General features: G+C 43.7%; 1 protein-coding gene across 1 annotated transcript in view; it reads left to right on the top strand.

The window, feature by feature from the left end:
* Nucleotides 1-308: 308 nt before the first annotated feature.
* The window catches only part of LOC148593305 (guanine nucleotide-binding protein G(q) subunit alpha-like), a 29,035-nt gene continuing 5,165 nt past the window's right edge, over nucleotides 309-24,178 (top strand). The window contains exon 1 of the mRNA XM_088531443.1: nucleotides 309-529. Within this exon, the coding sequence (XP_088387569.1) occupies nucleotides 394-529 (136 nt within the window). The 5' untranslated portion in view covers nucleotides 309-393. The remainder of the gene's footprint in view (nucleotides 530-24,178) is intronic.

The raw sequence follows: 24,178 nt of genomic DNA on the forward strand, positions 1-24,178 counted from the left end.
ACGAAGGGTGGCTGTGCTCAGTGGCCGCTCTCGCTTGAGTAGCGCTGCTACCACCGCGGCTGCTCCAGTGGTTGTTTCCATGTTGATTGCTGCATGATTTAGAGGAGAGGAGGAGCTGGAAGCGGTGGATGATAGAAGAGAGGAGTTTGCGCTGTCTGGGGCTTTGTTTCTTTTTCTTTGACACGCGTGTCATCGAGGCAGCTGCTCACGCTTGCCTTGCGGTGTCTGGACGGAGGCTTGGGAACAGAGAGTGCCTGTGTCTCCCAGAGCCAGTGCTGCTGGGCGGTGTGCGCGTGCGCGTGTTTTTTTTTTTTTTTTTTTTTTTTTTTTTTTTTTTTTTTTTTTTTGGGGGGGGGGGGGGGGGGGGGGTTGTGTCTGAACCAGTTAGGAAGAATGACTCTGGAGTCCATCATGGCGTGCTGCCTGAGTGAGGAAGCCAAGGAAGCCCGACGGATTAACGACGAGATCGAGCGGCAGCTGCGCCGGGACAAGCGGGACGCCCGCCGGGAGCTGAAGCTGCTGTTGCTGGGTGAGTGTGGGTGGCTTGCTGCCGCTCGCCTGCGCGGCTTGGGCCGGCCTTTCTGGACTCCCGGGCCGTCGCCACCGCCGGCACACACATCTTAGGCGCCACCGGGGGCCGCTGGTCGTGTCTGGCCGCTTCCGTATGCGAGTGTGCAGGGAGTGGTGGGGCGCCATCGCGGAGTGCCTGGCAGTGGCTCCTGCGGGGGTGTGTGTGTGTGTGTGTGTGTGTGTGTGTGTGTGTGTGTGTGTGTGTGTGTGTGTGTGTGTGATGTGGCCTTCTAAAATGCATCGGGAATGATGGCTGGGGCAGAGTGGTCAGAGGTGGCAGCAACGGTGGGTATAGCAGAGGGAGGGGAAGGCAGCAGATTAATGAAAGGGCTCGTGGAGGGAGTCGCTTTGCGGCTTGATGGCGACGGGTTTTAATATCTGCATTGTTCTGAGAACCCTCGAAAGGCCATTGGCTCGCTGGTTGCCTTTTTTATTGTATTTTTTATTTTTTAAGGTAAAGTGAGATAAGAGGTTTATGCTCAGATTGTGCACCAGTTTAAAAAAACAAAAAGAAAAAGAAAGCATAAAGCCCAAGATGCATGCATAAAGCTGAAGAGTAATCTGAAGTATGCTGGAGGATGGCAGAGTCTAATACCTTCGGAATCCACCCCATGGTCAGGAAATACGATTAATTGCATAATTTCTCCCTAATTAAAACAGAGACTGTTATATTGGAACTGCAAGTGTGCAAAGGCAGTGTTTATGTAATAGGAATTTGGCTTGTGCTACAATAAGCCTTTTGAATTGAAATATATTTGTCCGTATCAGATGTGCTCTACTCTGTTGTGTGGTTCCTCTGGTAATACAACTCGTACCTCTGAATTGCAGGCTTTGAAATATGTTTGTACCAGTGTCTGGAGCAGGGATGGTCCAAGTGGATGCAAGCTGTTTGTGCCAAAGACTTGTCTTATGTCATGTATGTAAAAGTAGTGATTTATATTGGTGGATAAACTGTTTTTCAATGAGGTAAAGAGAGTTGAAGGGGAAAGTCAGATTTGGTTGAATGGTTGTTTATGACTGTGTTATTTTGTACTTTAAATCATACAGTTTGTCTTCTGTATGTGGAGAACAGTGTTGGGATTCTTCACTGGTTTTAAAAAGGAGTGGTGGAGACAGATATGCTAGCAGTAATAAGTCTGTCTCATTTTGCCCTTTTTCAGTTGGTGGAAGGACATGTGACTTTCAAGATTCAAAAAAAAATAGAGGATAGAGTTTGCATTTGCTTAATTTTATGGATGCTTGTTTAATTATATAAGTCTCTTTCAGAGGAGGCACTTGGTATTTTTGACTTATTATTTGGGTCCTAATTGTTTCTGTTTCACTCATTTTCTTGCAGTAATGCTAGGGGTTTCTTCCAAGTTCTTTTTTTTTTGGTATGAAATTTAGTGAGTGATGCCCATAAATACCACCCAGAGAAGGAATTCAGAGGTTCAGTTCTGTAATCAGTAATGCAGAATTTGTGTTACTTTTAAGATCCACCCACTGGCAATGTTAGGTGTATAGTTAGGTAATGGTAGATTGGGGATTTATTTATTTTAGATATATGACAGTGATTCCCAAGTGTAGTCAATTATTCAGTTCTTAAATCTGCCTTATTTGTTTGGGTCATTTGTATGGTTAGAGACAGACAAAACCATTTTAACAATAGGAAAGCAGTCATTAAAACTGCTAAGACTGGGAACAAAACATCTCAGATTGGTAAAGTGTGTTTTTGTTTGTTTTTAATTGACTAGACCTCAAGTTAGTGTCCCATTGCATGTATTACCCTCTTGGAACTTAAAGTAGTAGTATTGCTTAATTTTGTTTTATGTAAACATTAGGCAAACTTTTTTCACAAGTGCCAACTTCTCAGTCCTAGTTTGAAAAGTGTTGTGTGACCTAAAAGCCTAAGTGGGTTAAAGGCTTTTGAACATGGGACTTAAGGTATAGCCTTTTGATCATAAGGAGAGTAGCAGCACAGCTTAAACTAAGCTATGTTAATTAACCATACAGGTTCTTTGAACATGTTACAAGTGGAAAGTAAATGGTTTTAAGGAACAAGTGAGCATGTCTATGCCAGACTTCCTTTACTCCATTTGTATGTATGTATGTAGGTCTAAGTTTTAAATGAAGGAAATAAGCAAAAAACCCATCAACTACCCTTTACCAGATCAGAAAAGATTTTCTTCCCCTTCCATAAATTGTAGAAATTATAGTGCTTTGTTGCAAAATTAAACATATATATATATATATATATTTATTTTTTTCTAGTTGAGTAGGAAGTGTTTGGGAGTCCTGTTCTGATGTGTTCTAAAAACTTTCTAAAATGTTTCTAACTTTTTTTTTCTATTGCAGTTCTAAAAAGCTAGAACTCACAAATATGTACTGAAATGTATTGTGAAGACATAGTAGTAGTTCTGCTAACAAAAATTTGCTGTAGTGTTTAAGGTACTTTGGAACAAAATCAGCCTTCCACTGAATTTGGTTTTAATATTATGCATTTTCTAAATTCTTCTGGATTTTGTTACTGCTGAACACTTTGTAAAAACTCTCTTCTCTAGACCTTAAAGTTGTTAATATCCATCCATTGTTTGCTGTAAGTTGTAAAAACACTTATTTTTATAGTAGGAAATAAGGTATTTTTAATAGAATATTGTGTGCTTGTGTTTAAAGCCTCTATGTACATTATCTCTCTTTTAAATAGTAAGAACCATGTGCTCTAGCTGTTCTATATATATCATTTTGATTTTCATCAGTGGAAATATTGCTTAGTCTCAGAAAGCAGTGTTTAGACCTCAGTAACAGATTGTAGCCATAAACCTTGGCCACTGAATGTACTCTGCATGGATGTATACTTGTATTATATATTCTCAGCAGGAAGTGTCTTTAGTACCTAAGAAAATAAACTAGCTATATCTTGCTGGCTGTCTATTTATGCCAATACATGTGTAAATCTTGGTCAAATTAAGTATTGGAGAGTCTGACTGCGTTTGCTGTTTTGCATTATGCTTGCTGGTATTGTGGCATGCACAAATGTGGCTCTTAAGGGAAGAGTGTTGTTTACGTTAGAGATAGCAGATGTCAGATAAGAGTCCTTTCATTCCCTATATGTTACCAAAGGAAACAGATGGAAGATAAGCCCCTTGAATGAGCAGGAATTGCAACCAATCTTCACAAGAAAGATGCTTTTTGAATCTAGGGTGAATATCCAGTAAATCTACAGGATATATATACATTTATTGTCTTATACTGTATCAGCTGAATTCAAGATTCACATGCAGAACTTAGAGAATTAATAAAGGCCTGGACTTTCTTTAAAAACCTTTAAAAAAGAGGAAGTAGGGCAATTAAACCAACAATGGATTACACTGGTTTTATATAACTTTTTTTTATCAGCTAGAGAAACAAGTATGCTTCCTTATTTTTCATGTAATTTAACTGCTGCATGTGGTTTATTTTAAAATAAACAGGACAGAGTGACAATTTCTCACAGAATGCACTGCAGTAAATCTCTGCTGGTGTATTATTGCTCAGATGTGTGTTGGAATGTGAATGCATTATAACGAGAATTCTGAGAAATTTTACATAAATGAATTTCTAGTTTATATATACATTGACCAAATCTTGCAGCTTCAGCTATATGGGGGGGAATGTCATTTTCCCCGGATGTTTACTGCAGTTACTAAGCTACTTAAAGATTAATTTTTGGAGTGTACAAATTTGACTAGCCAACCAGGGCAAGCCAAATAAAAAAAACATTGATTATTAAATAGACGGAAAGATAGGGCCCCTAATAGCCAATAGCGTTTAGTTTATGATGTAAGCAGACGGATGTGACGTTGTAAACCTAGATATATAACACCTTGTTACCCATCAATAAAGGCCATTTGCCGTCCACCACATTGGTGTCAGCGAGCTGATGGTCCGAGTGGCTTGGGGGTGGTCGCCGTGCCGTCCCTGAACCAGGTCGCTGCACCGTTTGAACTGCAACACATATTGTCTATTAGCTTTATTGGCCTTGAAAACCATAAATTTTAGCAATTTCTGTTACAGCTAAATCTGTTCAAAATTGTTTTGGAAGGAGAGGAGGGGGAAAAAAGTGTGCACAATATGGGGAAGTGTAATGTAAGGTAAACCAGTGTAGTAATCAAAGACTTCCTATTGTATCCCTTTCAGTGGTTTTAACTTCAGAAGAGTAAGAATTAGCATAAAGGTTCAAGTGCGCCTTTGAGTATGTTAAGATACCTGCTTTTCTGTAATGAAGTTCTTAACTGTGCTCGATGAGAAAATGTCATAGTTGTATTTGGCTCCTTTGTATTTTTGGTAGGCTGCTTTGCAGCTATGTTTCAGTTTCCTTAATTGCAAAATAAGGTTGATGACAAACCATGAGACATACATATCTGATTAAAAATGTATTCAGCATGTATTTTGCATTATTAATGCAAAAATGCTGAATGTTGTTAAGAATAGATTAACAAGGAGTTAAAATCAATTTCAGGTCCGCATCTGTGCCCAAATCCTCCATGTTATTTATTTATTTATTTTTAGTCTGATTTTATTATTTGGCTTCATCTTTCTCTGCTGTGTTCTGAAATACCCATGCAAATAGATAACTTTTATATAAAAGGAGATAAACTGATACAATGTGTTTCAGTTGTGTGCACAAAGTTAAAAATGCTGATATTAGGCAGTATATTCTAAGTGACTTTTTTCTTTGCTCTTCATTAAAACAGAAAACTTAATATTTGGAAAAAGTATTGTAACCTTCTATTATTTTGTTATTATATGACCTATTATCCATTCTTATACTCACACTGAACACTTAAAAATATTTGTAAGCAATTACTACCATATACATCTACATTTAGGAAATAAACAGATACTTAATATGCATCCAGATGTCTTCTAACTGTCTTGGTAACTATTTCTTATTTTGGAGAAGCTGCTTCTAAGGATATATAACTTAATTCTACCTGTAAAACACTATGCTACACCCATATATGTTGGAATGTATGTCATATTTAACAAAAGAAGCACCTTTTTCTCAAAAACGTGCTTAATAATGTCAATATCAGTGTGATAGCACTAACCCATCACTAAAGGAATATTTTGTTTACAGCCATTACAATTTTTTTTTTTCGTTTTGTTTTGGCTTTCCTTCTTTGGAAGTTAATGGGAATTAGCTTAGAGTCTGAATAGTCAAAGAATTCTGGCTAAGTTAATTTTATTCATATGTCAAAGAGCTAAGGGACCCCAAATTTTAGCTCATGTTAAAGAACAAAATATTGAATTAGTAGAGGAAGGAAAAGTATTTGCTGAATAGAGGAATCTCTTGAGAAGGGACATCCAGCTGTATGTGTCAATGTTGAAGAAATAATATTTCTGCTTCTTTTTTTTTTTTTTTTTTATAGCTCCTTCAGATTATTTTTGTTGGAGTATAATAGCAACTTCATAAAGGAAAATCATTTATTTTGAAGTAATATGCCAATCTGTACAAAAAGAATCTGAAATGTTCTGAAAGCACATTGTTCTCCCAGTAATCACAGATTCCCAGAATGGCTGAGGTTGGCAAGGACCTCTAGAGATCATCTAGTCCAACCCCCCTGCTCCAGCAGGGACACCCAGAGCACGTGGCACAGTGTGGCATCCAGGCGGGTTGGAAGATCTCCAGAGAAGGAGCCTCCACAGCCTCTCTGGGCAGCCTGGTCCAGGGCTCTGGCACCCTCACAGGAAAGAAGTTCTTCCTCACGTGGAGGTGGAACTGCCTGGGTTTTAATTTATACCCATTACCCCTTGTCCTGTCACCGGCCACCACCAAGAAGAGCCTGGCCCCATCCTCCCTACAATCTCCCCTCAGATACTTGTACATATTGATCAGATCCCCCCTCAGCCTTCTCTTCTCCAGGCTGAAGAGGCCCAGCTCGCTCAGTCTTTCCTCATATGATAGATGCTTCAGCCTCTTCATCATCTTTGTCGCTCTACACCGGACCCTCTGTAGAGGCTGCACGCTTCTCTTGTGCTGGGGAACCCAGAACTGCACCCAATACTCCAGGTGCGGCCTCACCAGAGCTGAGCAGAGGGGCAGGATCCCCTCCCTTGACCTGCTGACAACGCTCTTCCTGATGCAGGCCAGGATCCCATTGGCCTTCTTGGCCACAAGGGCACATTGGTGCCTCATGGGAAACTTGGTGTCAACCACGACTCCCAAATCCCTTTCTGCGGAGCTGCTTTCCAGCAGGTCAAGCCCTAATCTGTACTGGTGCCTGGGGTTATTCCTGCCCAGGTGCAGGACCCTGCACTTGTCCTTGTTGAACCTCATGAGGTTCCTCTTTGCCCAACTCTTCAACCTGTCTAGGTCCCTCTGAATGGCAGCACAGCCCTAGGGAGTGTCAGCCACTCCTCCCAGTTTGGTATCATCTGCAAACTTGCTGAGGGTGCCCTCTGTGCCCTCGTCCAAGTCACTGATGAACAAGTTGAACAGCACCGGGCCCGGTACTGACCCCTGGGGGACACCACTGGCCACAGGCCTCCAACCAGACTCAGCCCCCATTTACCACCACCCTCTGGGCTCTGCTATCCAGTCAGTCCTCCATCCACCTCACTGTCCACTCGTCCAGTCCACACTTCTGGAGCTTCCCTATGAGGATGTTATGGGAGATGGTGTCGAAAGCCTTGCTGAAGTCAAGGCAGACAACATCCACGGCGCTCCCATCGTCCATCCAGCCAGTCACCTCATCATAGAAGGCTTTCAGGTTTGTCAAACACGACTTTCCCTTGGTGAATCCGTGCTGACTACTCCTGATCACCTTCTTTTCCCTGACATGCCTAGAGATGGTCTCTGGGATGAGCTGCTCCATCACCTTTCCAGGGACAGAGGTGAGGCTGACTGGCCTGTAGTTTCCCAGGTCCTCCCTCTTGCCCTTTTTGAAGACTGGAGTGACGTTGGTTTCTTCCAGTCCCCTGGCTCCTCCCCCACCCTCCATGACCTCTCGAAGATGATGGAGAGCGGCTGAGCAATAACCCCCACCAGTTCCCTCAGCACTCTTGGGTGCATCCCATCTGGGCCCATAGATTTATGGGTGTCCAGTTTGCCTAAATAATCTCTAACCCAATCCTCCTCAACCAGCGGAAAATCTTCCTCTCTCCTGGTTATCTTTCTTTTATCTAGCCTCTGTAATTCATGGGGACTAGCTTTAGAAATAAAGATAGAAGCAAAGAAGGCATTTAGTAACTGCCTTCTCTGCATCCTCTGCCACCAAGGCACTCTTCCCATTCAGCAGCAGACTAACATTTTCCCTAGTCTTTCTCTTGCTGCTGATGTATTTGTAGAAGCCCTTCCTGTTGTCCCTGACATCTCTCGCTAACTCTAATTCCAGACGGGCCTTGGCCTTCCTCGTTGCATCCCTGCATTCTCTGATAATGTTCCTATATTCTTCCCATGTGGCCTGGCCCTTCTTCCACATTATGTACATGCTCTTTTTCTCATTAAGTTTACCCAACAGCTCCTTGCCCATCCACACAGGTCTTCTGCCTGCCTTGCTTGGCTTATGTAGGTAACATTTTAATATTATTAACTGGAATATGAAACTGAGAAAGCTCATATATGAAAAAATGTGGAATTTGGAGGAGAAAAAAAAAACCTCAGTAAAATCTAGCATACAGTTGAAACATATATAGAGGAAAAAAAGGCACTGAAATATATTCTTTAGCTAATTGCCAATAGTCTTTTAAAGTAATGCAGGAGATGACATTGATTTCTGTTCATTTATAAATATCTAAACATTTGTTTTTTATGATGAAAAATAAGAATAAAATAAAAGCATTGGCAAGGAATTAAACTGAGAAGTGATAAATCAAATTCAACTGGCATAACCACTATATGTGCTAAATCTGTTCTCATTCAAGTAGATAGATATTTTACCAGTAAGTTTAAAAAAAATAATGTCTGTACATCTAGTTCTGTGATGTAAAGAAAAATGTTGCAAAGAATATTTCTCTTATGGAACTGAAAAAACATTAGAACAGGCTAATAATAAACTTTAACAATAGAACTGCATTAACCGAAATGCAGGGAATTAGTGGAAAATCAAATGTTTTGCTCCTTTCACTTGACAAATTAAAAAAAAAATTAAAACATTTCACTCTAATTTACTAGCCACTGTATTATCTTAATTGTACTATAACATAAGTCACTCTTCAGGACAGTTTTTTAACATGTTTAATCTTGTTAACTACTGACACTAATAGAATTTAGTGAAATTAGAGAGGGCTAAATTAATCTGAAAAAAAAAATGACATTTGTGTATAACTGATGTTACACATGCAAACAACTATTGTAGAGCAGCTGATATGTGGTAACTGCCCACACCATAGTAACTTCTAAATATCCAAATAGCTTTTTTAAGTTACTAAGTGATGTTCAGAAACATTTCTAAAGCATCCAGTGCTTCTTATTCTTTCAAAATAAAGAATGCCCTTGAAATTATTAAGATATACATTGGAACATGCTCTCTTTACTCTCAATTTTTTATCCTCGTTCATATTAATAAAGCCATAGTTTGCAGTAATCTATTGGGAATACCTAGAGTAAGGATGGAAGAATAAAATTCTTAATAAGGATGGCAGAAAGGTTTCTATGATTAACCTTTCCCAAGGTCATCATCACTTTCCTTAATTTCTTTTCCACTTGTTTTGTAACTGTTAATTTTTATTTATTTTCTACTTTCTTTGTAATTGTTAATTTTTATTTACTTATTTGTTTTGTTTTTGGAAGAAGTGTGACTGTCTTTCTACTCTAAATGGTAGAATTTATAAGAGGAGATCACAATTACAATGTGTGGGTTTTTTTTTTTTTTTTTTGAAATGGTATAAACATATATTGGATCTGCGTAGCTGCAGTGAAGTTTACAATTTTATAATCTCACTAGTGGAATGTTGTTATTTTAATCCTAGATTTCATAATGTAATAATCTATATTTTTATGCAGGTACAGTGTGAAGTTTTATTTTGTTCTTTTTATGTAACATATTACAGAAGTTTTCACTCAAGACTCAGAAATCCAGAAATCTAGCTTTTCAAGATTTTCACTTTTTGATATATTTCTATAATTAACATATAAGAAAATAATTTTCACTCTATTTTTTGAATATTAGCATTTGGCATGTTGAAGTCAAGCTATAGGATACTTGACATAAGTCCTAGTCTTGAACTAGTCTTAGGCCTGTGCAGAAGCTTTTAAAATGTTAAGTATTTTTTTCTTCTTTGAAAGCAGATTAAAAAAAGTTAGTGAAAATGACTTGAACAACTTGATTTTAAAACTGTATTCTTGCAATATTCCAAAATGCTTGAATTTTGATCTAAGTAATAACATTCATTTCCGTATATAGCACAGGGCATCCAGGATTCTCTAGTCTGTTTTCTGATTTAACATATTTCAATAATTTTATTCTTTTTCTGCCATGGTGAGAGAGAAATCTTTAATTGCTTAGTTAAATCAAATAAGTTGCTCTAAGAGTTTCTGTACTTATTGTTATTTACTAGATGTTTTTTAAAACAGTTGAAGCCTATTCCTAAAATGCTTTAATAATCTTTTATAGAACTGTCCCCATAATCAAGAGATTAGAGGACCAACCTCTTTTCTCCGAGCATAAATGTAAAAATGCTTATTTTATAAGTCTTGTAGATAATCTTTAAGAAGTGGCTGCAGCATCTTCCAGGCCGACATCTTTGAGAACATGACTGTTAATTTAACAGGAGGTGTTGTTTATGCTGGATGTGCGTACACGATTCAGCAGCTGTTGTGTGTTTTTCTTGGAGGGTGCATTGGTTAATTTTTTACTAATGTGTAAGGACTTTAAGCAGTGTTTGTAGTCTGTAGTGAAATGCTGTTGCAGCAGCTTTTTTTTTTTTTTTTTTATCTGACAGATGAAATACCTGAGGTCAATTAAGTGTCCAAAAAAAAAAAAAATGGCAGCCAACCAGAGGAAAAAATGAGCATTCAGATGTATCTGGCTATCACATTGTCTTGCGACATCACTTAGTAACCTAGATAGCTTTTTAAAAGGGGAAGGAGTCTAAGAACAAAGTTACCATGGCGTGAGTAGTTACCACATATCAGCTGCTCCACAGTAATTGTTTGCATGTGTAATTTCAGTTATGTGCAAATGCCACCTGGAGGCAAAAATAACTGATGAAAAGTAGAAATATGTGAATGCCTGTAAAACAACAACCCAGCTAACCCCCTAATTAAGTTTAAGAAAACTTAATTAGCCAACGATTTAAGTGAATTTAGAATTTTCTCTCAGGTAAAACAGGATTTATAATCTAAGTAGTTTATAGGCCTGTGAACAGCATGTAGACTTCCATTAAACAGGAAAGGAACACACATAGCATGTCAAGAGAGGGCAGGTCTATGAAGAGACTTTGGGAGAAAAAGGAGATGGCTTTTTTGTAAGGTACATAAAGTTGCATCCTACTACTAAAATTTCTTGGCTAGGGCTGGTGGTATTTTTATAGCTATACTGCTGGTACAGTAAAACCATAGCTATAACTCCAAGCATCTCTAATTGATGTATTTATTAAGATTTCTTTTCATACTGTAAATATATCCAGTAAATGGATGTCCTTTCTGAAAGGCAGCAAGGAACATTTGCTTACCCATAATTTGGATTATGTTCTAATTCATATTCTTTTGTGTTTTTAATACCTTCATTAATAGGAAGCAGTTATTAATCTAGCCATTCTTGGTTGATATTTATATAAATGGTATAACAATATATTACAAAAAATCTGAAAACCTTTTTAGACACTACTAATCTTGTATATACAAGGTTATATAAATCCAAGTAAATATGCATATAACAAGCTGCCAGGGAATTGTAAAGAGAAGTAGCAGTTTTTATTGAAGAAAATGTTGGAGTACTAGAACCATTAGTTTTAATTTGTCTGAAATACTGCTGGAAACCATTTTTCTTTTAGCTAGCCAAAGTAGCTCAGCTAAGCAGGTCACCAGAATGGAGCTGAATTCAAGTGAGTCTGCCTGAAGAGACACTACAGGTGGCTGCTGTCTGCATAATAACACAGTGCTCTGCTGTGCTGCCTAAATGTTTTGCACAAAAAATAGTACATTAAAATATTACTTTCAGCCCTGGGAAGGTGATTAAGTGATGTGGTGTGTTAATACCCTGTGCCATGACAAGTACAAATGCAAAAAGAAGTGGTCAGATGCTTTGATTAATAAATTCTGCCCATATATCAATGGTGACTCCTAATATCATATTCTTCATGACACAGTAAAAGCTTCTGTCTTTCTCCTACTCCATGTTTAAAATTTTTCATCTTTTCATGAGTAAATATTGCATCTGAAAATAAGGCTGCATTTCATTAATTATCTAGGTAACATCAGAATACCTATACAATGTAGTACATAAGGCCAGTAAGGATGTCCTCTCAGAACTCAGCTGTTCAATTTACTTTCTACTTTTTTAATAAAAATCATGAATTGGGGGAAGGGAATCTAATTATAATCTTTTAAATTATAAACTTGTTCTTTGCTAACATTATCCTTGACCTGATTTCTTAAATTCGGAGTGCGAATGGTCTATAAGTCTTTATTACTGTGTGTGTGCACACATGAATGGAAGTATGCACATAGATATGTTTATATCAAAATACACAGGGAATATGATTAAAACATTAATTCATGTGTTTTTATTGTTGTTGTTATTAGCTAGATTTGGAGTGGTTGAAACTAGATTTGGGTTCTCTCTCCTGAGATGCAATGCTGCTGTGTCTGTATTGCCATTGTGCAGCAGAAAGAGGTGGCTGGCTCATGGTGGCCTCTGAGGGAAGCTGGTTGGCTCCTGTGAGCAATGTTGGCAAGGAGGAGTCAGCTGGGCACCTCCTCTCCGTGATGAGGTGTGTGGAGGGTCTGGTTCCCTTTCAGAGGGGCTCCCCTGTTAGTGTATAGCTTCTTGTGATGACTATGAAGCCCCCCAAAGTGCTAGACAATAGCAAAAACGCGGAAGTGAGTGGTTCTCTCCAAGGGAAGCAGCAGTTAAAAAGTGCTTAGGAGTTAAGGACAATCTACCGGAAGTGTCAGGAAATGTGTCACAATATTGGGAATTGTGCTTCCCTCCGGGTGGGTTTTTAGTACTGTTGCCCATGGAACTGGCGCAGGTTTCTGTGCACATGTGCTGGTGTGGGGAGGCTCAGATAAAACTGAGAGTGACACTAAATGTAGGGCCAAGGGGAATAAGAATTCAACACTTGGGTCCCGTGGATTATCTGAGGGCCGAAAATTAAAATTGAGCAGTGTTTTCACTGCCTTAATGCTGTGTCAGAGCTCTGTATTGTGAGCTGGCGGCTAGTTTGGACCCATGTATTTATCGGGGAGAAAGGGGTGAAGGAATACTTTTAGTTTTAAGGAACAGGTCTTTTGTGAACAGAGCCTCTTCTCAGCATTGCTTAATATCCTGTGAGACAGTTTCACTTTGAAGAGTTGCTTTCCTAAGGAAGAACCAGGACTCTGCACATACCTGAAATGTCATAGCTGTAAGGCTTTTGTGTTGCTTGAATGACTATGGAGACTGGGCTGCAAGGAACAGGAGCCTTAATGGAAGGGAAAGGATTTCCCTGTGGGTTCCCAAGGCTGGTAACTGGAAAGTTGCATACTCTGCAGCCCCCCTCACACCACTCATCCTCCTATTCTTCCAGCAGAGGTTGCAGCTACAGTTTGTTTGTTCCTTTTCAAACAGCTGGTGCACCTTTTGTGTGCACCCCGCTCCCTCCCCCCCAGCATTAAATTCAATTGTGTAACCAAATATAATGGCATTGAGGAAAATCTGACATAGAGCAGCCCAGGATGAGAGTATATGGAAGTGATGTTTTTTTATGTTTTTTTTTTTAAGAAATGTATGTGAATGTCCTTGAAACCAGTTGAGTGTAGGTCTAGTGAGCTACCACTTGTCCAGTATCCTTAGGAAGAAGTAGGAGTGTGAAGAAGTTCTCTTTGTATTGATAGGTGGAAGAATGGTTATATATGAGAAGAAAATATTTCATGTTTACGTCTCAAGATATTTTTTTCTTTGGAAGTCACTTTGGAAGTCACTGAGGATATATAGTATGTCATAAAAGTTGTAAAATATATTATTTTAAAATTAAGTTATTATGTAAGCAGGTCCCTTACTGAAGTCAACTGGGAGGAGTAGCTGATACCCCTGAGGGGTGCGCTGCCATCCAGAGGGACCTGAACAGACTGGACAACTGAGCGGTGAAAATCCTCATGAAATTCAACAAGGCCAAGTGCAAGGTTCTGCACCTGGGGAAGAATAACCCCAGACACCAGTACAGGCTGGGGACAGACCTTCTGGAGAGCAGCTCTGCAGAGAGGGACCTGGGCGTCATGGTGGATGACAAGTTGACCATGAGGCAGCAGTGTGCCCTCATGGACAAGAAGGCCAATGGGATCCTGGGGTGCATTAACAGGAGCGTCTCCAGCGGGTCGAGGGAGATGATCCTGCCCCTCTACTCAGCCCTGGTGAGGCCGCATCTGGAGTATTGTGTCCAGTTCTGGGCCCCAGAGTACAAGAGGGATGTGGAGCTGCTGGAGAGAGTCCAGCGCAGGGCCACAAGGATGATCAGGGGCCTGGAACATCTGCCCTATGAGGAAAGACTGAGGGAGCTGGGCCTGTTCAGCCTGGAGAAGAGAAGGCTGAGAGGGGATCTAATCAGTGTATATAACTACCTCAAGGGAGGGAGTGCAGAGGATGGTGCTGGTCTCTTTTCAGTGTTGGCCGCCGACAGAACTAGAGGTAAAGGCCACAAACTGAACCACCAAAAGTTCCACATGAACTTAAGGAAAAATTTTTTAACAGTGAGGGTGACAGAGCACTGGAACAGGCTGCCCAGAGAGGTTGTGGAATCTCCTTCTCTGGAGATTTTCAAAACGCGCTTAGATGCAGTCCTGTGCCACGTGCTCTAGGTGACCCTGGGTGTGCAGGGGGGTTGGACTAGATGATCTCTAGAGGTCCCTTCCAACCTTAAGCATTCTATGGTTCTATGATTCTATGATTCTATGATAATTATGGACCCTAGAGGTGGTCTCTGTCGATCCCGAGATATTGTCTCTGAATTTGGTGCCCAGGGTGAACGTGTAGGACCTGAGCGCAGGCCCGGGGCGAAGGCGCCCGGCACCATGTCGAAATTTCCCCAAGAGCTGCCGCTTTGGATTTTGCACCACACATGGCGTCGGTCATCGGGACCGCAACTAACTGGCTTTTCTCTGACAGCTTGGCCTCTGGAATTCAAACCACCAGTTCTGGGGCACCTGTTCCTTGAGGGTCCTGTAGCCTCCCGAGAGCCTTCGCCATAATCGCAGAGCCCCATTTGGAGTGAGACTGCAAACGGCATGCCAAGGGAAGTGAGAAACTGTTCCAAGATTCAGGCTTTGTGCAGTTTGTGGTTTGGGTGAGAAACTGGGTTGCAGGTTGGGAGGCATTTTCCTGACGAAATGCTCGAGTTGTGCATTAGTGCGAGTATGGAGTTAGGACCTGGAGGAAGCGTAGTGCCCCATTTGGAGTGAGGCTGCAGAAGGCGTGCCAAGGGAAGTGAGAAGCTGTGCCAAGACTCATGCTTCGTGCAGTTTGTGGTTTGGGTGATAAAAAGGGTTGGTGGAGTTTTCCTGACGAAATGCTGGAATTGTGCAATAATGTTAGTTTGGAGTTAGGAGCTGGAGGAAGCATAGAGCCCCATTTGGAGTGAGGCTGAAAATGGTGTGCCAAGGAAGTGAGAAGCTGTGCCAAAACTCATGCGTCGCGCAGTTTGTGATTCGGGTGAGAAGCAGGGATGGTGGTGTTTTCCTGACGAAATGCTGGAGTTGCACATTAGTGCTACTAAGGAGTTAGGAGCTGGAGGAAGCGTAGAGGCCCATTTGTAGTGAGGCTGCAAAGGGCGTGCCAGTGGAAGTGTGAAGCTGTGCCAAGATTCATGCTTCGCGCAGTTTGTGATTCGGGTGAGAAAAAGTTTTGGTGTTGTTTTCCTGACCAAATACTGGAGGTGCGCGTTCGTGATAATATGGAGATAGGATTTGAAGGAAGCGTAGAGCTCCATTTGGAGTGAGGCTGCAGAGGGCCTGCCAAGGGAAGTGTGAACGTGTGCCAAGACTCGTGCTTCGTACAGTTTGTGGTTCGGGTGAGAAGCAGCATTGGTGGTGTTTTCCTGACCAAATGCTGGAGGTGCGCTGTAGAGAAATGCTGTGCTGAGAATCTGCACTGTGCTGAGAATCTGCGCCACCTGCGCCTTGCTGATAATGTACTGGGGAGTGTTAGTGAATTGTCCTTGGCCGGCTGGGAATGGGGAGCTATGTGGGAAAGAGTAGCTAGCCGTTTCGGGTAAACAACTTTGCAGAGCTGGGAAAGAGCCTATGCGGCCCGGACATAGCAACCCCCCTAGCAACCAATCGTAGCTAACCTGGATATCCCTCAGATGCTTGTAGGTATAAATATATGCGCACTTCGGCTAATAAACGGAGCAAGACCTAACCTCATATTGAGTCCGTGTCTTGTAATCCGGCTCAGCTCCCGGAAGGCCTGTGCAGTTGTCCTGCGCTGGTTCCAACATCTGGCGCCCAAACAGGGACCCAGCAACATCTGGCGCCCAAACAGGGACCCAACGGCAGGGACATTGGGACCTGACGGCAGGGGACCGACGGCAGGGACGTCGGGACCCGACGGCAGGAAGGTGCTGCGGGCCGGCGGAGGATCCTGGGTTGCCATGGCTTGACGGGGGAAGATCCCGGGTCGCCACGGCTTGATGGAGGATCGGGGAATATCCTGGGTCGCTACGGCTTCGGCTTGACGGAGGATTGAGGAGCTGGGAAGCAGCGTCCGGTGTGAGGTACCCACACCGCTGGGACCGGGTGCTGGGCACAGGGTCTAGGGGCGGGGGCGGTTGAGCCGCCGGGGCCCCTCCGCGAACACCGCCTTAACCATGGACTGGGGGGCGGCAACACAGCTGCTACTGCATATTCTCACCAAGCGAGAGGCGGCTGTGAGTACGAAGAAACTCTATGAGTTGTTACGATGGGCACAAGAGATGGGACATCTGCAGACTCTGGAACTTATGTATAGCACCACTGAGTGGCAGGAGATACAGAACAGGCTGCCCAGAGAGGTTGTGGAGTCTCCTTCACTGGAGATCTTCAAAACCCGCTTGGATGCAGTCTTGTGCCACGTGCTCTAGGTGACCCCGCGTGTGCAGGAGGGTTGGACTAGATGACCTCTAGAGGTCCCTTCCAACCTTAAGCATTCTATGATTCTATGATTCTATGATCCTGCATAGTACACCACACCCCCACCATAGAGGCCAGTTCAGTGATGGACAGGTACGCCCCCACTACCACAGCACACAACCAATGATATAACATGGGGTTGGGCACCGGGTTACCATGGCTGTTGCGCGCAGCTGTGATTCAGGGGAGGTAGTACTGTACTGTACTGTAACAAAAGCTCCCCCACTTATTTCTCCAAATCCTTAATCTGCTGTCACAACGATACTATATCATTATCCAAAGCCCTAATACCAATCAACAGTGTCCAGCCCAGATGCCCAGCAAGCTTCCAAGAAGCCCCTGAGGCCGCCTGAAAGGGCAATGCTTTTATAGTGGATTCAACCACCTGCAGGGTAGCACTCCCCTATCTTGCCAGTTCAGGCCAGTCCTCAGGGATGGCCTGTGTGGCAGGCAATGCAGCTACTGGCCCCCATCACGCAGTTTGGGGCCGTTCGGGTAGCCGCAGATAAGCGACCTTTGCTAGGCCCTCACCTTCTCCTTTTGCCTTTTTCGACCACAGCATTGCTCTTTGTGTGTCCTGCTGACTGCACCAGATGTAAGGACTGGGTGACAACGTAGTCGCCCGGGCGTCCGACAGAAGTGGGCACACGAAAACAAGGCACACAGTGGTCAAATTAAGGCTTTTATTACCTCCGCTTCTGTCATGGGGGCTCCCTGTCGTTCTCTTCCTCCCGCCAGGAAACTAGGGACTTTTTAAAGAAACGCTAATTGTTTTGCTATCTCTGACTCCCTATTTGATCCTAAAATATAATTCCACCTCTTTATTTCTGGGTTAGGTATAAAGAACTGACTAGTCTGCAGATCACCCCACTTTTCAAGCACATCACAAAAGCAAATTCGCATATCATAAAGGAAAGTCTAACCTTCCAGTCTTCATCTTTGCAACATTCTGTAGCACTGCAAAATAATTATCTTAAATGTGTAAATGGACACTTTTTTTTTCATCTTCAGAGCCCCCATTAATATTTGAAGTGTCTTCTGAAAATGTTGCAGTTTGAAAGCCGTAGTGGTGGTGGGGGGGAAAGGAGATATCAAATCAGTATCGGATTCACAAACAGTCTGTGGACTGTAGGTCCGATCGCCTTCCTAGGAGCGAATCGAGTTCCCAAATAGTTTGATCAACTATAAGCTCGACTCTGGCAGTATCTGATGCACGAACAGTCTGTCAACTGTAGGTCCGATCGCCTCCCCCCAAACAAGTAGCTGAGTTCACAAACAGTATGATTTATTCAAATGCAACATTTACAAAGCAGGTTTCAGATGTCAGTACAGGAAATGCTCTACTAGAGCGTGGGGTTTTAGCTAGCTCTGATGTACGAATGTGCAATCATCACTCACCCCAGAAGATGGGAGAGGGCTCTCAGTCTCGAGTCTCCTCAGGCGGCGTCCCAACCCGAGGGAGAGGAAAGGGGGATCAGCGCATCAACTGATCCAGGATTTATGATGGATTCTTCCCTCTCACTTCTTAGTCTCCTCAGGTAGTGTCCCAGCGCAAGGGGAGGGAAGGGGACTCAGCCTGTCGACTGACCCAGGAATTACGATGATTTCTTCCCCCCAGACTTTTCATCCTTAGTTCACCTTTTATACTTTTCTTTACATTCAGGTGGAGCTTGAGTGACTAGAGTCATACTTAATATTGTTATTGATTGGTGAAAAAGTTTCTCGCTTTCATTTAAAGGTACAGTCAACCGAAAATCTAGAGCGCATGCTCAGTGAGGGGTGGTCGTACCTCGGAGGTGGGTAACTTTTGGGATGGAGGTATGGTTTTCACATTATAATGAGCAAAGTTCAAGCAAAGTTCATCTGAAAGGAGTGATTTGCCACCTTTGCTGGCTCAGCACCGGACTTGTTATCGTATATCTCCCATTAGACAGCCACTGTGCGGCTTATCAGCAGCCCAGCACAGGGAGCGCAACAGAGTTTGGCCGCGGTGTCTTCACTCCGCTCCATCCTCCGTTACTCCCCTTTGCAGCTGCGAGGAGGGCAGATTGTGTTGCCCAGGGAACCGTGGAGGAGCTGAGTCCGTGTGCAGCAGCCATCCTGGAAGTGGCAACTGTGTAGCACCCCAAGCGAGCTTTGTAATTCCAAAACTTCTGTTAGGCCCTAGTTTTCCTGTCAGTTCCTGCTTTCAAACAATTTTTCCACAAACACTTCTTCCTCATTATCCACCCCGTGTCTATAGTCACTCAAGCTTCACATGAAATTGCTTAGGTGTTAATATTACATGCCCTAAACATGATGCAGTTAAGCGAGTGATTGCACATTGGTACATTAGACAGGGGAATTTACAGAAAAGGCAGGGAGTCTAGTTCTACAAGAATATATATACAGAAAATATTGCAGTTACAATAGTAAGTAATGATTATAACAAACTTTGTATCTACCCCGTGACTCCAGTTACCATTGTATATTGAAATTTAGTCTCAAATTAGAGTCTTAGTACTTGAGACATCAGTTGGGTCATCCACCTGTAAAGGGGTATAAGCGGTGAACTGAAAGAGAGAGCGGTGAACTCAAGAGAGCTTGTTTGCTCTCCTTTGATAGATTCCAAAAGTATAAAGATATCAGTAGCTAGGATGAATTGGAAGATATAAACTTAGTATTGATCAAGGACTAAGTACTGCCTATAACGCATCATCCTTTCTGCAGTGACCCCCGTTTGGCTAATATGCAGTTATCATGCTGCAGGAGAGACTTCTGTCTGGGGCCTGGCATCACCCCGCAGAGATGGTTGGGGGGGTAGGTGCACCGCGTTTGAATGTGGCATGGGCTGAGGGATTGATCAAAGACTTGATGTGGGAGCAGTCTCAGTCTAACTTTATAATTTTGGAGAAGGTTCTTTTTCATTACCAAAGCAATTGTTTGTCTTCCTGGGAAAGTAAAATAAGTCTGTATATAACACTGAGCTTGTTTTTTTGGGAGGGTGTGGGTGTTGGAACCAGGCGCAGGACAACTGCACAGGCCTTTACGGGAGCCGAGCCGGATTACAAGACACGATCCCAATATGAGTTTAGATCTTGCACCGTTTATTAGCGGAAGTGCACATATATTTATACCTATAAGCATCTGAGGGATATCCAGGTTAGCTACGATTGGTTGCTAAGGGGGGTTGCTATGTCCCGGCCGCATAGGCTCTTTCCCAGCTCTGCAAAGTTGTTTACCAGCGTCGGCTATCTACTCTTTCCCACATAGCTCCCCATTCCCAGCCGGCCAAGGACAACTCACTAACACTCCCCAGTACATTATCAGCAAGGCGCAGGTGGTGCAGATTCTCAGCACAGTGCAGATTCCCAGCACAGTGCAGATTCCCAGCACAGTATTTCTCTACAATTCCCCCTTTTTTCTTTTGCACTAATCAAGCCTTGCTGGTAAGTGAGAATACCTTATGTCTAGAACATGCAAAAACAGAATACCTTATGTCTAGAACATGCAAAAACAGAATACCTTATGTCTAGAACATGCAAAAACACAGCCAAAAACTACAAGGCATAAGCAATAGAACAACTAGTAACATTAGCCGCGATTTACTAATACATGCACCCATCCCCAAGTCTGTGTTGGTCTGCAAGGTCTTCCCAGTCAAAGAGTCCGACGTCCTGCTGAGCAGCGTCTGTTGTCTATTGATCTGCTGATGGGCAGTTCAAGGACTCTCGATCATTTCAACACCGAGGTTTTACCAACCGCCTGGAGCCGTAAGGTGTCCTCGATCTCCAAGCCATTCCTCTATAAGTCCTCCTTTTTTCTTTTGCATTAACCAGGCGTTATGAGTAAGGGAGGATAGCATTCGCCTTAAGCATGCAAAGGCACAGCTGACTAAGCCTAGGATTAAAAGTATAATAATCAAAAGCATTAAACCTGTTTTAAGCAAGGATTTCAGCCACCCACCAATACCCAATAAGTTAGTTAACCCATCCAGTCCAAAGAAGCCCACATCTTTTTGTATCTTCTGGGCGTGTTCCATCAGCTGTTGGATTTGCTGGTGGATTGCCTTAGAGTGGTCTTGCAGATCCATACAGCACATTCCTTCAAAATCTTCACATCCGTGCCCATGGGCTAGCAGCAGGAAGTCGATGGCCGCTCTGTTTTGTAGCACCGCGTGTTGCATCTGTGATAAATCTAGCGCAAGATTAGAGAGGACATGACTGGTGACATTTGCTTGTTTAACCACCCAGCAGGATAGGGTGTCTAGGACTTTGTGAGCTCGCGCCGCTGCCGCCCCCGGTACAAAGAAGGATGTCAAAATTACTTCCCACTTGGACCAGAGACGGACGTTGTCATTACAGTCCTCCGTCTGGGTTATGCTACGTGCCATTCGTCGAGTTCTTCTTTTGACCCTGGTGCTGTTAGGATGGACCCAGGGCAAAGCCATACTTACTTGGCCTACTGTACATGGACCCCCTATGGGCTTTGATGGAATTCCGGACCAAGCCCGGTTGCCGCATATGAGAAAATATCCTGCAGGCAACGTTCGAGGGGTTACAGGGCTGGATCCCGGATGTGAGGAATTGTGGGACATCTTACCACACCATTTATTCCAACGACTCCCGTTGCCGATTGGGTACAACCAGGTGGGCGCCTGAGAGCTACTGCGACAATTATTACTATAACCCGAAGCGCAACCCTTATACGATGCATTAATATAAAGGCAAATAGAAGCATTAAGAGAATCTATTAACTCTATCTCCTGTGGTTCAGGCCCTGCAGGCAGGTTGTGGCTCCAAAGATCGAAATGGTTGATTCCCGTTGCCAAGTTCTCGAGTACTGTCAATCTTTTCAAAGTTTGAGGATTCCCAAAGACGGCATTGCCTTTACTGCATTCCAGAAATACTTCCACGTGGTCTCGTTTACAGGTACCCCAACTAGACATGTTACAAAGGGGGTACTAGGGGTGGCCAGACTAGCGCAGAAGCGCGTGGTATTTAGCTCTCGAGCTAAGGTCACCCAGATGTTTTGTCGAGGATCAAACAATCGTGGATGGTAACCTGGAGCCCCTTCTGTCCCAGAGCCCAGTACCCAGAACATCAGCAACGCTGCTGCCCACCACTGTCCTGCATGTCCCTTCCGACAGGACGCTCCCTCATATCCGTGGGTCCTTTCGCAGGGCGAGTCCATCTGCTGGGAACCCATAGTGGACCTGTGGGTGTAGAAACACACATATGCCCTCGACCATTGAATACAACTTCTGCTGGACCCTCCCATAACCCGGTTCGAGGGTGCCAGCAGTGCACGCTCATAGATGATTCTTGTATCTTTTGACTACGGACCCGCTGCGCGTGCACCCACATGGGGGGTTCCGTGTCATCTCCAAACACACAAAGATGGTTTAATACAAACAGTGTATAGGACAACCGTTCTTTTGGGTCTGTCATTTCCTTAAATTTCATCAGGTAATCTTTTAAGGTGCGATTAGCCCGTTCTACCATGGCTTGGCCAGTGGGTGAGTTTGGAATTCCCTTGACATGCTTAATACCCCATTTCTCAAAAAACTGACGAACACTGTCACTGGCATATGCCGGACCATTGTCTGTCTTAATCACTTCTGGGACTCCTAATACTGCAAAGCAAGCGGTTAGATGTTTTTTCACATGAAGGGCTCTTTCCCCAGGCTGAGCGGTTGCCCATATTACATGCGAGTAAGTATCAATAGACACATGCACATACTTAAGTCGAGCAAACTCCGGAACATGTGTGACATCCATCTGCCATATCTCTAATGCCTTCAGGCCCCTGGGATTCACACCAATGCCCAGACCTGGCCCGTGATGACAACATTGGGGACAGGCCTGCACAATTCCGCGGGCATCGGACATAGTTATACCATACATCCAGGTCAGGCCTTTGGCATTAGTGTGGAACTGTTCATGAGCAATACGGGCGATTTCAAAACAACTTAGTGGCCCATGCTCGCGCACCAAGCTCACTAACCGGTCAGCCCGATCGTTACCCTCCCCCAAACCTAGTGTCCATTGATGACTCCGGACGTGGATGATACAGAATGCTGTCGAACGCCACCTCACCGCTCTTTTGATTTGTAGAAACAGCTGGAACAATCGCTGGTTAGAAGTTTCTTTCAAAAGAGCATCCTCAATTCGCTGTACTACTCCGACGACGTACAGGGAGTCCGATACAATATTCAACGGAATGTCCTTCCAGTGCATCAGCGCCCATGCGACAGCTGCCAATTCTAAAGTCTGCAACGAGTCACCTTCTACTGCTTGTAGGGTGTGGGCTTTCCATAGGTCTTTCTCCTTCCAGGTGATGGCTGCCCTTCTGGAAGATTTCCCTGCATCCGTGAATACTGTGAGGCCATCACACAGAGGTCTTTCTACACACTTTGGTCTTTCTACCCACGAATAGCTGGTAAGGAAGTGACCAAGCTTTCCTGCAGGCCTTTCCGAAGTCACCTCCCCAGGGAACTCCAGGAGCGCTAGCTGCAGCGCAGTGGAGTGCCACAGGGCCCATTCCAAATCTGCCGCCTGCAGGGGAAGGTGGATCGCCGCCGGCTCACCCCCTGAGACTGCCAGCACCCGAATTCTCCCACGGCGGATCATGTGAGCCACCGCTTCCAACCAAGGGGTCACGCTCTTGCACGGTTGAACTGAGGAGAAAATCCATTCTAAAACTGCAAGGTAGTCTTCTCCCCCTTTTTTCTTTTGCCACTGCATGACTACCGCCGTGAGGGAATTCTCCCGTGAAAGAATGAGAAGGCGCAAAGGCAATCCTGGAAGATACCGTGGGCATAAGCGCGTAGCTACTAACTCCCCTAATCGTTCGACACAGGCTTGCTGCGCTGGCGTGAGCGAAATCGGCTTCCCAGCGTCTGTACCTTTGAGCAAAGGACGTAGTGGCTCAAGGTCCTCATTAGAAATACCCAGCAATGAACGCACCCATTGTAGATCTCCCATTAGGGTCTGCACATCAGTTAATGTACGTAAATTCACATGTAAGGTAACCTTTTGAGGAGCGACTGTGGATTCTGTAATAACCCAGCCAAGGTATTTCCATGGGCTGGTATGCTGTACCTTTTCCGGAGCGATGACCAGACCAGAGCTGCTGAGTGTGTTGGCGATTGCTTCCTCATCCTCTGTCGTGAATCGAGTCTTTCGGGCAAACAGGATGTCGTCCATATAGTGGTAGATGATGGTATCAGGCCATCGTTGTCGGAGAGGCTGTAAGGTAGCAGCGACAAACATCTGACACATGGTGGGGCTGTTTCGCATGCCTTGAGGCAGGACGACCCATTGGAAGCGCTGTGCAGGCTCTGCACGGTTCACCGAAGGT

The sequence above is a fragment of the Tinamus guttatus genome, unplaced genomic scaffold, assembly GCF_059628265.1.
Source record: "Tinamus guttatus ecotype Peru unplaced genomic scaffold, ASM5962826v1 Tinamus_guttatus_pri_ptg000418l, whole genome shotgun sequence".
Lineage (NCBI taxonomy): Eukaryota > Metazoa > Chordata > Aves > Tinamiformes > Tinamidae > Tinamus > Tinamus guttatus.